Source organism: Parambassis ranga, chromosome 17, assembly GCF_900634625.1.
Source record: "Parambassis ranga chromosome 17, fParRan2.1, whole genome shotgun sequence".
NCBI lineage: Eukaryota > Metazoa > Chordata > Actinopteri > Ambassidae > Parambassis > Parambassis ranga.
The window spans coordinates 4,060,692-4,077,471 of NC_041037.1; the positions used below are offsets into that span (position 1 = coordinate 4,060,692).

General features: G+C 41.7%; 1 protein-coding gene across 1 annotated transcript in view; it reads right to left on the reverse strand.

The window, feature by feature from the left end:
• Positions 1-2,476: 2,476 nt before the first annotated feature.
• The window catches only part of st6galnac5a (ST6 (alpha-N-acetyl-neuraminyl-2,3-beta-galactosyl-1,3)-N-acetylgalactosaminide alpha-2,6-sialyltransferase 5a), a 39,012-nt gene continuing 24,708 nt past the window's right edge, over positions 2,477-16,780 (reverse strand). The window contains exons 3-5 of the mRNA XM_028427655.1: positions 15,815-16,227; positions 7,528-7,635; positions 2,477-4,733 (exon numbers count right to left, since the gene is read on the reverse strand). Of these exons, the coding sequence (XP_028283456.1) occupies positions 4,484-4,733; positions 7,528-7,635; positions 15,815-16,227 (771 nt within the window). The 3' untranslated portion in view covers positions 2,477-4,483. The remainder of the gene's footprint in view (positions 4,734-7,527; positions 7,636-15,814; positions 16,228-16,780) is intronic.

Consider the following 16,780-nt stretch of genomic DNA (forward strand, 5'->3'; position numbering starts at 1 on the left):
GCAAAGAGAATTTAAATGAAGATTCAGAACCGAAAGGAATCAGTATAAATATTAAAATGGAAGAAACTGGAAGTTCATTTGTGACCATAGAGAGTATTTTGTTTCTAGTAGCAGTACACTTTACAGGGTCAAGAGTGAACTTCTCCTAAAAGAAGTCTTTGTAGTGGAAAGTTGGGATGTCTTTTTCAGAAGTACTTACACCCTGAGGTTCGAGAGCACACAGTAATTCAGAATATCTTCAGCAAATCATGATGGAGTGTACGCAATCTGTGAAATCTGAGCCAAACGCTGCTAAAAATCTACCCTGAACACAATTACTGCAGTCGATTTGAACTTGTAGTTTCTGCCACTGTATTTTTGCAAGAGTGTTTTCGGCTATGACAAAGTGAAGCACAAGTGAAGCTTTTAATGGGATTTAAAGCTGAACATATTTTAACTCGCTACATTTGATCTTTTCCAACAGTTCTTTTGATCTGTTCATCTTTGACCTTCGGCTCGGGCCTGGTCTTTAGACACTAGGAAGCACATTTCACTCTGATATATTCAATGCAGCATGGCAGGAACAACCAGCATGGTCTTCTTCATCATGTCGCCTAAACATCATCCCAGTTTTATGTCCTAACTCATCTGGGTAACATTAACATTTTGTCTTTGAAGTCTAGGAGCTGAATGTTTTTCAGCATTTCTGATGCTCTCCAACACCTCTTGATATGATTAGGTCCTTTTTATGTAGGAAAACTGGTTGGATGTGAAAACTGCTTTGTCTAAAGAGTCTATTCAGCCTCATGTTTTGCTGATCAGTGGCGTAATACCTGTATATATATTTATATATATCATATACATTTGAAAACAAAAAGAATTTGGTTACTTCTGTTTCCTAGCAGACTACTTATAAGGTCACGAACAGACCATCTGACTGCAGCATTAAGTCATTATGAAGTAAACACTCACTGGTTGCAGCGGTAAATATTCTTACTTTCACAGTTTGACTCCATGTTGGTTAATAAAACAAAGAATTTTAATGCATCACCTTGGGCTTTAAAAGAGATCTTGTCGCTGTTAACTGTGCTGCAGGCCTTGAAATGTTCTACATAACATCTTCTTCAAAAAATATTAAAAAGCCTCGTAACTTACAACAACTTCACGCATTTATGGGCAGGAATCTTTCAGTTATGCTGCTCCATTCAGCAGACACGGGGGGGTTATTACATTAGCTGTGGAAGCTCACAAAAACTTTAATGAACCAAAACAATGAATCATTTGTAAGTGGTTAATCCATGCAGACATTTTTGTCACATATCTGGGTCATGTTAATTTAAGTAATTGTATCATTTAGGAATTAATAAATACTATTGGGATGTGCTGAATGAAAAATGAAGGTGATTCTAGGCCATGTCGTCCCTTCTGGTTTTCTATCACACATTCTGAAGGAGGCATGAAAGAAGACCCTTCATTGTGCAGTAACCCTGTTTATAAACCAATGTATCGATTGACCTAAAAACCTTATATATTACATGTTGTTGTAGCTCTGGTGTTGCTGTATTTATGAATATTGTAAGATTAATAGTTCTTTCTTAGCCATAACTTAATTTTCAGTGTTGTAATGAGCCATTAATCATCCTAAATGCAAATTAGGTACATTTTATTGATCTGTTAAAGGCTCCTCTGTCTAATAATTGAGGTGCCCCTGTGCTGAATGCTCATTTTTTAATGTTACCTTGATCTATATTCCTTACCTTAAGGCAATGAGGCAGCACAGTGCCATTTTCAAACACACACACACACACACACACAATAGTCAAGGATCTATTTGTGGCTCTGGGGAGTAATGAGCAGGCCTTGTAGCTCTGCCTGTCTTTCATTATTAATTCAGTGTGACACAGTGTGATGTCACAACCAGACAGGAAGAGCAAGATTGAAAAGTAAAAAATGGCAGCTGCCGTCAGTCAAGGGTGAAGGTGAGTCACTGGCTTCCTCCCCTCACAACCCCCACGTTTCATCTCTGTGCTCTCGCTGCTGAATACAAACACGGTCTATGAACGCACTAATTTTGTTGGTCACAATTTTACCTTGTGGTTGCAAGACTGTTGATAAAAGTCTTTTTATTGAGAGGAATGTTAATGAGTCAATGCCAGTGCTGAACTTGACAGAATGAATTAATCATTGCTGAAAGGAATTTTTAAGGAATACATTTTTAGGCAGTAGAGACAGTTAGGTTAACTGAGCATTAACACAGTAAACAAAAGAAATCTGCTTAACTCTCTTGGTCTGAAAGTAAGAAAATCTGCCTAAAAGCACATCATGTTTCTTCTTTAATTCATCTCTATGGGTTGTCTCTATGTGCTCAACAAGAACAAAGTAGTTTCAATAAAATGTTCATTTTAGTTTTTAATTTATGCTAAGCTAACTGGTTACAACATCAGAGAGGCATTGGCCCTCATTGGTACAGTCTGCTACATGTTTTCCAACACCCAGATATAAACCTCTTTTTTGCCACATAGTGCAGACGAAGCTCACGTTCAACTGACTGACTGGAGATCTGCAATAACCTGTTGTTGCCACATCTTTGAGAGTGACACTACATAATATGTAACTTTAAGCTGCTTAGCATAGCTGCTTAGCAGCTTTAAGTTACATAATATATATATGCTAAACAGCTTTTTGCTGCTTAGCATATGTTAGGAGTTGGGACCTTTCATCTTGCAAGACAAAAAAAAAAATTGTCAATTTATAATCCTAATTGTTCCTCACAAATCATCCATAGTTGTAGCCTGATCTCACCGTGGAGACAGCCACACTCCTGCAACAATCCAATTACCTGTGATGTCTTCTTAGTAATTACTTGTTGGTGTGACATTCGAATTTTGAAAACAGATCGCTTGTAAAAGTCTCTTTTGTTTGGTTATATCAAGCTACCTGTAACCACGCGAGTCCTTTAACAAAGAAGAATGAATCAAGTGCTGATTATTTTACTTGTACATGTGAACTGGACACAGGCATTCACAGACATCTCCTCCTCTGCTACAGTATAAAGTCAGCAGCACGCTGAGCGTGGCTGCACTCTGCTCTGCTATTTATGATGTATGAGAAGCAATTGTGTCCTCATCTTTTCTGAGTAAATGTGATGTAAAACATGCTGTCATGGTGCGAGCACCTACATATGTATGTGACCCACAGCATCTGTCTTCTCATTACTCACATTACAGAGATGAAGGCAAAATCAATAGGGACTTAGCACCGGCATGTATCATTAAGGTAACCGCGCATCTCATTACTCTCTCCTGACTGACACCTGATTCTTATTCACGGAGAAAGAACGGATGAAAACCGAGGGGGAGAGTCTGCATGTAGCATTCACTCCATCAAATGAGGAGAAGAGTGCACACAAAACACAATCCAGAGCGAGAGAGAGAGAGAGAGAGAGTGACGGATCACATACTCATCAGTTTAACAAAAAAAGAAAACACAGCATTCTTTGAAACGGTGTAACTCTGCTGCGATGTGACTGGAGCTCACAGGAGCGGCAGCAGGTGAATATAACAGGATGGATGCTGCTGCTGCATCCCTGCTCTCGATCTTAATCTCCCGCTTGTCTTGTGTGACATGTCTGTGCATTTACATGGAAATCCAGCTTGTAGCTGTATAAATCGCACTATTAACTGTTGACAGGAGCCGACAAAAGCCCCTATGATACATACATACCAGGGAAAAGAAGAGTGAGATAAAACCTCCCAGTGAATGCAGCACACTTTTCATTCAGCCAGCATGTGCCGCATTGCAAAGTTTGGGTGAGTGCACAATGCACACATCTGAAAGGCAGCAGAAATAAAAGTCATGGAAGTGATTTATTAAACAGCTTTGAAGGTGTGTGAGCCTTTTATAGCGTGACACGGGGGTCTAAAGAATCTCATCCAACCTAACCTCCACAATCTTTGAAAACTGCAAAAGAATAAAACATCTGAACCGTCATAATTCACACCTTCAAACGGCACAATTTAACCCGAGCTACACCACCATCTGTATTCAGCACCTGATCCAGCAGCACGCTGTAAGGTTTCAGGCATTATTCTGCTATTTTTCTTTCTATGAATTGTAAGCAGAGACCCGAACTCGAGTCAGTGTCCTCTGTGATCCCTCTGGTACACATGCATACACAGACATATGCACAAAGACCAGGAGGGTCCACAGGAAAGCGTTGCATGCACTGAGAGCGGAGTGTGTGATGATGTTGCCTTCTTGTATAACCTCACTTTACAAGGTTTTTTTTTTTTAGAAAAGATGTACAACTTTGAACTGGTTCACCTCAGTAAACAAACATTGCTGGAGAGCTGCAGCTGCAGGAACGTCCAGCAGGATCAACACTGGAGTGATTATTTTTCCTGCCTACTTCATGTTTGGCTTTTTTTTTTATTAAAAAAAAAGTCCAGAGCAAATGTTCCCTGTCTTCAAAAGAAGTGTTTTCTTCACCACGGCCTAGTACCAGTCACGTCTTCTGTGGAGCCGCCATGACCGTGCCCTCCAGCGTGCGGTTGGCTGGCAGAGGCGGCGGCGTCCAGTCCGGTTGGTAGAAGTGGATGTCAAACGTCCGTGCCCAGTTGGCAAAGACGCGTTTCTCAGTGATGAATCGGTGGTGGCTGCCACGCCGCCCGCGCTCGTGGGAAATGTACATGCCGCACTCATCTGGGCCTCGTGGTTCATAGTAGTGGTAGGGCACAGAGTGATGCTGAGGCTCCCTGCAGTGAGAGAAAAAAAAGAGCTGACATTTAAAAAGCACTTTAATGAGTCACTTGAGTTTTATGTGACACCTCCATTTCAAGGTGAAGGAGCGAGAGCAATCCATGTTCACTTGTTTGTCATCTGCAGGGCCGGAGCAGCTAAATGTAACTTGTTTTAATAACTTTAAAATGTCACATGCTGCTAAATAAATAAATAAAATGAAAAAGCAGCAGTACAGTCTGAGCAGTAATAGTAATGATAATCATAATGTATGGTTCAAGTTCAAAACAAGCTGTTAGAAAGAAAAGCAAACAGTGCAAAAGTGCACTGTGCATTATATATCACAGCCTTCACTCATCTGGTGTCAGACTTTCAGCAAACACTGTTTGTTGACCCTGAATGAGAGGAGGAAGAGGAGGAGGACGGGTAGAGGTCAGGAAGAGTTCCTTCACACCTAGCTGGGAATATATTTCTTTGTACACATGGCACCATCAACACATACAAACATCAGAGCACCTATATCACTATAAACTGCGGCGTCACCCTGCAATGATTCATCTTCCATCTTCATTTATATTCATTTGGCTGTGTTAAAATCAGATTTTAAACCAAAATAGGAAACATTTCATTTTCTGGATTTCAGCAGTCATCGCGTCAATATCATCATTTATTATTATTATCATTATCATTTATCAGAGTTAGATGTCAATAACTGCCCAGCAGAGTCCTGGTGGATCTCCAGCTCTGCCTCATTCAGTCACAGCATAGATCTCGTCAGTGGTCTCTTGTGTGGTGATGATCATCGGCCCTCCAGGTCGTCTTCTAGGATCTCTTTGACACTAATGACTTGTAATTTTCAGTCACCGGAAATACAACAAAACTCCAAACTTTCTTTTATATTTGCATAGTCATGCAAACGTATATTAATTAATGAGTGTGGTGTCTTTATACTGCTGTTATGAAAGGTTACTTAAAAGAGAAAAGAGCTGAGAGAATGTTCAAGGTGGATAAAAGGAGGAGGAAGTTAGTCCCTGAAGTCTTTCTAATATTTCATCATTTATAGTTACTGCTGATATTTACATGTCTCCATTAACTATATATTTCGAGGAGTGGAGGAACTTTTGGTTCAAAAGTTAGATCAAACCATGTCAGTCATCATGAGAACCCCGCCCCCCCCCTTTAATTACAGTCAAAATTGTATTTGTGCTCAAACCCAAAATAAAAAGTAATTCTCTAATCAATCAGAGCCCAGGCACAAAGATATACTGAACATTTTACAGTTTGTTCTTTTTTATTGAGAAAACTAATAAGATTTGTTCCTTCAATAAAATCCTCCAATTAAAGCTCAGCCTGAGACCGTGAGACGTGAGCTGTAACTCAAGCCATTAAACTCTGCTAACAAGGTGGGATGAGCGAGCTGCCGGGAGCCAGACGGAGCCAGAAACTGCTACGTATGCTGCACAGTGTGGTTCTGTGCATTTCTGCCATACAGTATGGGGTCATCACCACAAACCAGTAGTTCAACTGTGGCTGAAAATAAAGGCGGGCTCATCCCCTTATGATGTCATAAAGGGCTGCAGAGGTTTGTTGAGTTGAAAACAAATTCAGTTCATCATTTTAGGCATAAAACTTAAAAATGTGCCTGATAACAGCAATTAATAGGAGCCTGAAGGTTATTATTTTGTTTCCCTCTGCTGCACTGAAAGCCGGATTGTTTTGTCAGACCAAACACAAAGATATGGAGTGTTAGTGACAGCTTTACTGAGAGTGCTGGGTGTGAGATAAAGTTGGCCTCTTATCATCTCATCAGGAACAGAGTGGATGTGTTTAACTGGCCAGAAACATTTACAGCCGGCCTTTGAGCCATGTGTTGTGGCTGCATGTTCATGCTGGGTTTCTAATTTCAAGTCTTTGCTCAGAAGAAACTTTCTTTTGCCTGAAGTTGGGCTGCACAGACAGTGTGTCTTTTGTCTCCCCTGGTAGTTGAGTGGTAGCATTGTGTGTGTGTGTGTGTGTCAGTCAACTGTTGGAGATTCTTATTGACACTGCAGTTGATGAAAAATTGAAGAGTGTTGTGGATGTCGGATGGTGCAGGAAGCAAACCAAACAGACAGGCTGACTCCAGCTGAAGCCGGACATACACTGTGTGGCTTATGGTCCAAGTTTGAACCGAATTCTGAGTCGCACGACTTTTTTTGAGTCAGGCTGAATTTCAGCTCTGTCATGTGTCTTAAATCGTGCAGCGTACAGTCTCACGAGAAGCGATTAACGTCGCACATATGGTAATTGGATGAATTTCTGATGTTTGAAACTTTTGTTTTGAGGGTTTCGCATAGTTTAGGCAGATACAGCCCGAAGTCTGTGTTTCCCCCGCTGTGTACAGATGAAAACAAACATGGCGGCGACCACAAGCTGCCCATCAAACCTTACAATATGAGCATGTAAATTGTGAGCTTTGAATTGATACCGCATGCGTTTTACTCGTACTGTGAGTGTATGTGGAGGTGATCAGTATGTCAGGAGCGTGAGTGAGCGCTCTGCTTTTCTCTTCTAACATCTACGAGCTTGTTTACTGAATTATTTTCCAGCAGCACACAGACGATTTAAGTATTCCACAAACATCTCCAGCCACACTGAAGTTTTATTATCAGCTGTCTGAATATATTTACAGTTTTAATCTTTCTTATCAGGCGGCCGTGCTGCTGTGAATTTATATACACTTGAAGCGGCTCCGCTTTATATAAAACTCTCAGTGAGGGAGCTCCTGGTTACGCCGGCAATGATCTTTCACATTCAGCCTCACTGTCTCACCTGCAAAAGTCAGGCGCCACCATGCCGTAGACATTGATCCTATCGCACAGCTCCAGGGCGATGGTCATGGTGAACCAGCCGGTGCTGAGCCAGGAGTTTGATATCTTCCTGCAGAGGGGAAGGAGGAGGAAGAAGAGGAGGAGGAGGTGGGAGAAGACAGAAGACAGTTAGATGGATTTTATGCGTGGGAGACCACATGGAGGTGAACTGTACCATATTTGATTTTTTTTATGTGATTAACTGGGATAGATAATCAGAAAATCTCCTGTCGCTGTATTATGGCAGAATAAAGATTCATCTAAATCCAGAGGTCGATGTTCCTGACTGGAAGATCATTCATGTTCCCCTCACGGCTTCATTAAAATACAGATCCATCCTGCATATCGACTGATACAAATGAACCCTGTCAAATAATCAAACCCTTAATCAAAAAAGCAGCCTGGTCTGCATGTAGTGAGGCTGTTTTGAAATGACATTGATTCAGCAGCGAAGAAATGAGCACTAATCACAGGTTCCTGACGCTATGAAAGAAATAAGAGATGATATTTACATAGCATCAGAAAATCTCTTTAAACCTAAACGTCCATCAGAGCGGGAGCTCTCGCAGGATTTCTGTCAGATGGAAAAACATTCTGGCCTCTCCACCCTGCTGAAGGAGTCCTGGTTGGTTTTCAATAGATTTAATGAGTCATCAGACGTTCAGGAGAAATGAAAATAACTCGAATAACTTGAAACGTCCATTCATTTGAAAGGTAATATAAAAACATGGCAGTGACCTTTGGTGGAGTTTTTAAATCATTTTTTAATAGAAGTATCCAAGATGATTGAGGATGTGTGGGAAAAGATAAGCACAACGATATGATAGGAGCACAAACTTTTCCTGATTTCTGAAAGAAGGACATGAGAGGAAAAGAGATGGCGGACTAAGACTTTAAATATTACCTTAATATGCCTGCTGTATATGTGAACAGGGTTTTATCATGTTGAGAACGGTAACACGGCCTGACTGAGCTGACTCCTGTTTCCACACTGCAGCACACTCAGGCTGAGCTGTTGTTGTCCACAGCTCTTTAGGAACAATCAACATTCATCAGATGAGTTTATAAAAGATTCAGTGTGCTCCTTCCCTCACCCAGCGTGTTACCAGAGCTGATGTAAGAGGTTTGAATCATCTGACACAGAGGTGGTGAGCTATCGATGCATCAGTATCTCATGATGAAACAGGATCAATGACTACAGGTAAACTCTTGAGATTCACCAACGTGAAGCTACTGAGAAGATTTATGAGAAAACATGCACAGCGAGGAAGGAAAAAAATGAATTCAACTTAATGCATAAAAATGACATTTATGGATTTTCTCATTATATAATTAAAGATGCGGCGTGGCCACCTGTAGTGTTTGACCATCAGAGAAGCACTTAAGCACAATACACGTCTTACAAAGAGCAGACAGAAGGCAGTAGAAGAAGGAAAGTGACAGCAATAAAACATAAATACATCGAAAATAAAGAGACAGACACATTCAGCATGTTTATGAGCCTGGAACGGCCTCATTTAGAAACATTATGCATTTAAGTGATGACGGGCCACACTTTTAGACTGCTTAAACGGCCTGCCAGAAACCGGACTGAGCTGAAGTAAAACGCACAAAATGAGCAGAGCAAAGTGAAAACAGAAGACCACAGGAAGACAGAGCCATGAGACAAAAACAACCACAGAGACCTGACAATATAAATATCAACAAAATGACCTGAATCAGTAGGTCCCAACCAAGCGGCAACCTTCGGGGCTCAGTAGGCTCAAATTGTAGTTCACGCCGCAACCACTGGGGGCTGGCTTCAGAAGCGAGTCATTTCCCATAGACTCCCATGTTAAAATGGCCGATCTCACAGCAGAAATAAACATGTTTACAGCCTGGTACAAACCATTCTGGTCTATCAAATGATAAGTTCTCTTCTAGTGTCAATTGTGGGGGGGGGGGGGGGAGCTGTTACAACTCACTCGTTTTAATTATATTCGGACTTAAAATTACGTGTAATTATGGGCGTTGCCGCTTGAGCAACAGACAGTTGACGTATCACAGTGCGAGTTTCCTGCTTCCACGATCGCCCACCCCCCTAAACTCTGCTCGTGCTCCCCCTCTTTGTCCATATTTGAAGTTTTGGCGGACGTGGCGCTGCCAACGTGGCGGCGGTCAGAGCATCCCGGAGCCTCCCACCGAGCCTCAAAGCGGCTCTTCAGAAACAAGTGGGTGACATCACGGAAGCTCTGTTCATAGTTTTTACTGTCAATGACCCCCCCCCCCCCCCCCCCCCCCCCCCGTGTTCAAGATCAAGCCACTATAACCATGATGCAATTCAAAACAGGCACAAAGCAGACACACAAGACCTCCAGGATGCCACATGATGCAAACATCTGCAACTAAGATGGTATTTTTAGTTTGTGGTTCATTCAGCCACTCATGCCTGTTGTCTCATAATGAATAAATAAACACAGCTGAATGTTGTGTTTATATTTTTAATGCTTGAACCTCTGTCAACACTTAAAACTGAGAATGAGTTGTACTTTTGGTTCCTTTCCCAGGATAAGTCATCACATTTTTAAAAAACGATTCGACTATGGAAGAGTGAGGAGGCAGAGGTTCAAACTCTGAGAGCCCGTCTGACAGGATGCGTTCTTCTTTATCTCCCGGCCGGCCTCATCACCCTGCTGCTTCTCAAAGGTTCTTACTGCTTCTCCTCTCTTCCCACACAGACAAACCTGCATCCACAACAGCTCAGGTTTTAACTCAGCAAGGCAGAGAAACAAAGCCCTGATAAGAAAAGTCTTGACAAGAAGAACCAGACAGGCACCTCGGCGCTGCTCTCGCCTGCTGTTGATGAGGGTGACACGCTTGGAGTGGAAGGTTTACCTGCCTGTTTGAAAAGCTGTTCAGATGTTCTTTCCTTCGTTTTCTCACAGAGTGAGCAGCGTGAGGAGGATTCACGTCAGGACACATTCTGAAATAAAAGGCCTGTTTAGTGCTTCCACTTTGAACATTTCTCCTTCTTTGGGAGCGGCGGTATGGAAATGTGAGGAGGGGAGCGAGAAAATGATTCCAGATTGTTGAAGAGAGTCGACTATAGACAGTCAAGCGTAACTAAGAAGATGAACTCTGCTGGCGAGGCTTTGTGTCCACACCTGTGTATTTTTAGACACACTGGTGCTGTGGTGCCGGGTTTGATGCACAAAGAATAATCTCAGGAAGCTTAGAGAAAGACCGCTTTTAAATTTAGGGAAACTTTCATCATCAAAACTTTTTATGAGGATACCGGATGTGGAAAATGAAGGTCCACAAACCCTCGTGCATTAGAAGAATACAATACAAAATGCACCCTAACACCAACAGGAAGTCCTGCACCAAGCTGGCTACCTCCAATCAGTATTGGCATACACACACACACCCAACTTGGACAGCTATCTTTGTGAGGACATTTATTGTCTTAATAGGTTCCTTAGTCCCTCACCCTAACCCTAACCTTTACAACTGAGTCCCTAACCACCATGTCAACCGACGAAGCAGGGGAAAGCATAGAGAGAAATCCATTAGTCCCTGACCTAATTCTAACATTTACCATACAACCTCAAAGTCTTAACCCTCAAACAACCATTTAAAAAAGGTCTAAAAAAAGTGCATGATTGTTAGCATGATTCCACGTCTCCGTCCAGGTGTGGTCCTCACAGGCTGGAGGTGTAGCCTTCATAGAAAAAAAGCCGCAGTGCAAAGGTCTCACAACTGGATTTTAAAGGATAGGGACAGCTTCAGATTGTAAAATAACAGCATAAGGTAGGACAAGATAACAACAACAAATGATTTAGTTCTGTAAGATCTGTAACAAGCTAACATGCTAAATGCTAGCTGAATAATAAACATATGCAAACTAAACGGAGAAGGCGTGGTGTTAGCATGTAGCCCTATGGTAGCCTATACATCTGCATGCATGTTAACATTAGCAAATATAGCATATAGCATATAGAAATATGTAAAAAGGTGTGTATGATCTTTGTTTCTACAGGTTATGAGAGAACCTAAACTTTGGAATGTCATTTAATGACATTGAATGATGGTTAGTTTGAGGTCAAGGACAGGAATAGGTGGTTCATTATCACTTTATGTGTGAAATAACATAAATTGGTAAGCTGACTGAAGCCTGGATGATGTTTGTTTAGCATACACTGAGCAGTCGGATTTTTATTTTCCTGTAAATCTAGCTAACAGCTCCTTTATTTCTCGTTTTATTTCTCTTTGCTGTTGTCAAATGTTGTCGTGTTCACCATGTGGCTGCACCGCCCCAAATCAATCAGCCTGCAGCGGCTGAGTGACAGCGTGATGAACAGTGACAGTGCACTTTTATTCTACTTTCATCTTTATTAGAGTCCGTCCGTGCATCAAACAACAGTGATGCTATCGAAGCTGAAGCACAGACTTCTCATTTTCATTTAATTAAGACAGGGCCCAGGTTGTCTGCAACATGTTGATTTGTTGTGATATGCAAACACGGCCACCAGGTTTTTAATATAAGAACAGCCTCGTTCCACCACTACAACACACACACACACACACACACACACACAGAGTCCGTTTGCAAATGAGAAAACTTTCTGGGTTCAAAGCATTTTGTCATGGAGCAATCTGTGTTGGATGCACGGAGGTCTTAGTCAGAAGGCATGTGGCTAATCTCACTTAAGAAGCCTTCCTCATTTCCTTGTTTATGAACATGCTGATGAATAATGTGGTGTGAAATGTCAAGCTCTTAGCTTCAATGGTTGTCTTTTAAAGAGACTGGAGGCAAGCTGTGAGCGGGATGGCAGATTTATCCCTGCTGCTGCTGCTGCTCGTGTTTACACAGTTTGTTACTGTAAATCTAACAACAGTCCCTATTTAATAAGACGTTTAATTGTGTGTTGATCCTTGAGTCTTAGAATCTTATTTCTATTAAAATGAGTAAAAAGTGAGATTATTTTTTTTTTAACTCTAATTAAACATGAGTTCTTGTCTTTGGGTTCTTGCTGCTGCATCTTCGACCCTGTTATTATCATAGCAGCTGAGGTGAAGGTCACATGATTAGATGTAATTAGTTCAACCTGAAACACCTGTTGCACATCATCATCATCATCATCATCATCATCAGGACATGGAGGATGCACATTACAGTAACGAATGTTGGAGGTTTTTGCTTTGCCGCTGCACCTTTTACACTCACACCTTCAGCCTGACGCACCGCTCTGATTACAGGCTGATTACTAATTCAAGCTCCTTCACTTTTTCCAGTCCCATCTGTATCTACTTAACTTCCGAAGCACTTTGAATGTGTCTCTGTCACTAGTTTTTTTTTCCATCTTTCAGGTGTGAAAATGGTGGTGATGATTTCTTTCAGAGAGCTTTTTCTTTGTTTACATTAAGTGCAGCTAAGACACAGTTAGATTTTCACATTTGGTTCACACTAAACTTAGCAAACTCCTCTCTCTCTGCGCGCCTGTTCTGTCCACCTACACAAGTAACAGCATTTCTTTTGTTCCTCTTTTCAGGCGAGTGTGAAAGATTTGGATTGATTTTATGAATGTCATCCACAGTGTGTTGTTTCCATCCACTGGCAGGCTGTGTGTGTATGTGTTTTTTAGCTGTGTTTAGTGCGATTTGACTGACAGTTCGTATGTGCAGCTCATCCAGGTTTTCAGCTGGCTTTTTGTTCTGTAACATCTGATACTGTGATACTGTTTTCAGGCCTCAATGCTGTGATATGAACGTTAATTTAAACCACAACAAGTAGTTTTGATGCCTATCTAACCAAACAGCAACTGTAAAATGGACTTGTGTTTATACCTCAATCAGTCCTTCCACTTCCATTTGTAGACTCTGGAGAAGTGCTAAAAACTGCAGTTCATCGAATGGCCACTTGAGGTTGACCGTTAATTATAGATCTTTATGACCCATTTTGCATTTAGACTGGGTGCTGCCCTGATATTTTCATATGATATTTACCTGCTTGGTGGCCGTTCTCCCGCCTCAGTTTGATTAGCGCTCCACATTTTTGAACATCTTTAAATTTAACCAGGACTCCACTTTTAAATCATTTATTTACTATTAGTCTACAGTCTAGTCTCCACGAGTCTATCTTTATACACTTAATCATATTTTCGTCTGTTCCACTGTGTTGTATTTTCTTCTATTGCAAATCAAAAATGTGCACACGGATGAAAAAACTCTGTTTTTATGAGACGGATTATCCTTTTTATGATTAAAGGGTTCAGTGACATTTCACATGTTTGCCCACTTTCAACATGAGCTGGCATCCTGAAGCCAAAATAACTGAAAACCTCTGTGTGCGTGTTTGTGTATGTGTGTCTGTGTGTATGTGTCTGTGTGTGTCTGTGTGTGGCCTTTAAAGGTTATTCTTACAGTCTGCTGTATGTAGGAGTTTCTTTGCTAAATGTGTTTCATTCTTCTCATTTAGCAGGGAGCTTTTTTTCTGTAGTTTTATAAAAACACTGGTTCAGGTATTATGCGGTTCTGGTCTGGCATCATTTTAGGTGTTGCAGCTGCTACACAACAGGCCTGCTGTGGCTCCTCTCTCTTTCCTCTGTTTGACCTTTCACATAAGTCAGCACACAATGTATTTTTTTTCAACCTGCTAAGAATGTAGCTGTTAACATTCAGGTGTTTTTTCCAATACCAGGATGTGCTGTATCTTTTTGACAACTGAATGATCTCAAAAAACGCCACAACTGGCCTAAAGGTGTCCACCACAGAGCTGTTGGCGATTACAATGATGAGAATATTTTTTTACAGTTATTTCAGAGGATAATTTGCTTTTAATCACCAGCTAAGGATCATTCTAGCTTTGCAATTTAACACAGAGGGACACCTGTTTTCCATCGCTCCTCTGCCGCTGTTATTAAAATGGGTGAATGTGGCGTCGCCCCACACCATCCTAATTACCTTTGCTGAAATGGCATAACCCATAATTACAATTACAAGCTTGCAGGGTTGCCGATCACACAGTTGATTACCCAGAAACTGCTGCTTTTACAGGCTCTCAAATCTTAAGGAAACCACAAATGAGGAAAAATATTAGTATTCCACGAAGATCATCAGAAAACCTTTACTTCTTCCTGCATCCATGCCACACAGAACTACAGAAATGACCACAAATAAGCCTCACAGACAGTAAATATGAACGGCAACAGAAGCTGTAAACACACCGAGCCTGAAGGATGGATGTCTGAGCCATTCACAAGATGCCCTCCTTAGTAATTTCCCCCCACATCTATCTAAAGCTGAAGTCAGATTCTCTCTCCACTGACACCACAGACAAAGGCTCAGACAAAGAGAAAGAGAGACACACAAATGTATGTTGTGTATGTGTGTGTGTGTGTAGTGTCAGGCTTTCATTAAGTATTAATAGCTGCTGGACTGAGAGCGAGGCAAAAAGTGAAACTCACTAAAGAAGTGTTTACTGAGACGTTCGGATGTCGGTCTGTTACATTAGCTCCCTTTGCAACACTTTCCAATATTTTACTTTTAATTCTGAGGCCGAGGCTCATCACATCTGTATTTTTAGGACTGCAGTTACCGTTCTGCATCTGTCTAATAAAATAAACCCCGCACTGGCGTGTGGTCTAGTTCAGTGCTTGATGATCCACCTGACATAAATGTAATCATCCGAAGGGCGAGCGAGCGCCTGTGTGGACGTCCTTGAATCCATTTTGTTGTCTCTGTGCAAACATATGAAGCTGAAGGAAGCACTTTTTTCATCAGTTTTCAAGGTAAACAGCATCTGAGAGATTTCAGTGGCAGGACACAATTTGCTGCTTTTGAAGGGGGCGAATCCTATTGTAGAAGTTGTTACTGTGGTAACCAAGACCCAAGTCATGATCTCATCTGTCATGGCAGTGTTTTTGGTTACTTGGCTCTAGTTGTGCTTTATATATATGCAGCACTGACAATGTGTCATTTACTGCAAGGGTGTGTGACAGGCAAAACATCCACTGTGTGAGGTCTGAAACAAAAGGTGCAGTGAAACTGTGATCCGATTCCTCAAAATCTGGCTGAAATACTGCTGAATGTTCTGTTTTTGCAGAGCTTAAAGAAGCTGAAAGTCATTTATTCATTTGCACAAATTATTAAAAATGTTCAGTCAAGGCTACCCGAGTGGGAGGCTCATACATTTCAATGCTGTTATTCATGCACTTCATAGAGCCCCTTCCCTCCTCATGTATGTGCATTGGTTATGATTCTGCCCTCACCTGTCTTTGCCCGTCTCCTTCTTGAAGAGCTCGTCAAACTGCAGCATCTTCTGCCAGGAGATGATGTATACTCTGAGCTTGGGCAGCACCTGGTTCATCAGCCTCAGGTTGTTGTACACCAGGCCCTTCCCGTCGCGCCTCATGTAGTTGCTGGGCCCCCAGAAGATGAACACAGCGTCCTGGCTGACGTTGAGAAGCTCGTGGCGGCTCCTCAGGACTCGCTGCATGCTGGAGTGAGCGATGACACGCAAGGAGGTGCGGCGGCCGACATCACGGGCGTAACCTCCGGCGGTCGGGGCATCGTTCATGCGGATGACGCACTCGGCTCGGTCGATCTCTTCACCCCGCCCGCCTCCGATGAGGTGACCCGAGCTGGTCACCAGGGCGCAGGTGTGGCAGTGCATCCTGAGCGGCTGAGAGGAGACAGGAAGTAAACTTTATTTCACAAATATTCTTAAAAACACTTCCTCATCTCTCTGTGGATGCACCCGCAGCAGAATTTCTCAGTTTGTTTGTAAGTCAACAGTCTTTTTTTTTTCTTTCCATAAGTCAAAAAAAGCACTGAAGTTGTGTTAAGACTTGGTTTATACAGGAATATGCAAAGCAGACAGAAATGCACACCTAGGGGAACTTTGGTAAAAAAGCTTCACTGTGTGTTTGAGGCAGAAAATGTTTTGTTGACAAATGGGTAGTGACAGAGCCTCCTGGGTATATGTAGCTTGTCATATTGCTTTGCAATTGGTAGAAACCCCGGGGTCTTACAAAGGATTCACCTTAAATCTTTCTCTGACTCCCACACAACAAAGGAATATGTGTGTTTACCTTCAAACACACCGCTCTCATTCACAACATACACACAGTGTTTAATAAATATCGACCCTTTTTGGCAGAAAATATAGTTGACATATAGTTTCATGTATGTACAGATAAACAAACTGAAATATATATATGCAGATATATATAAAT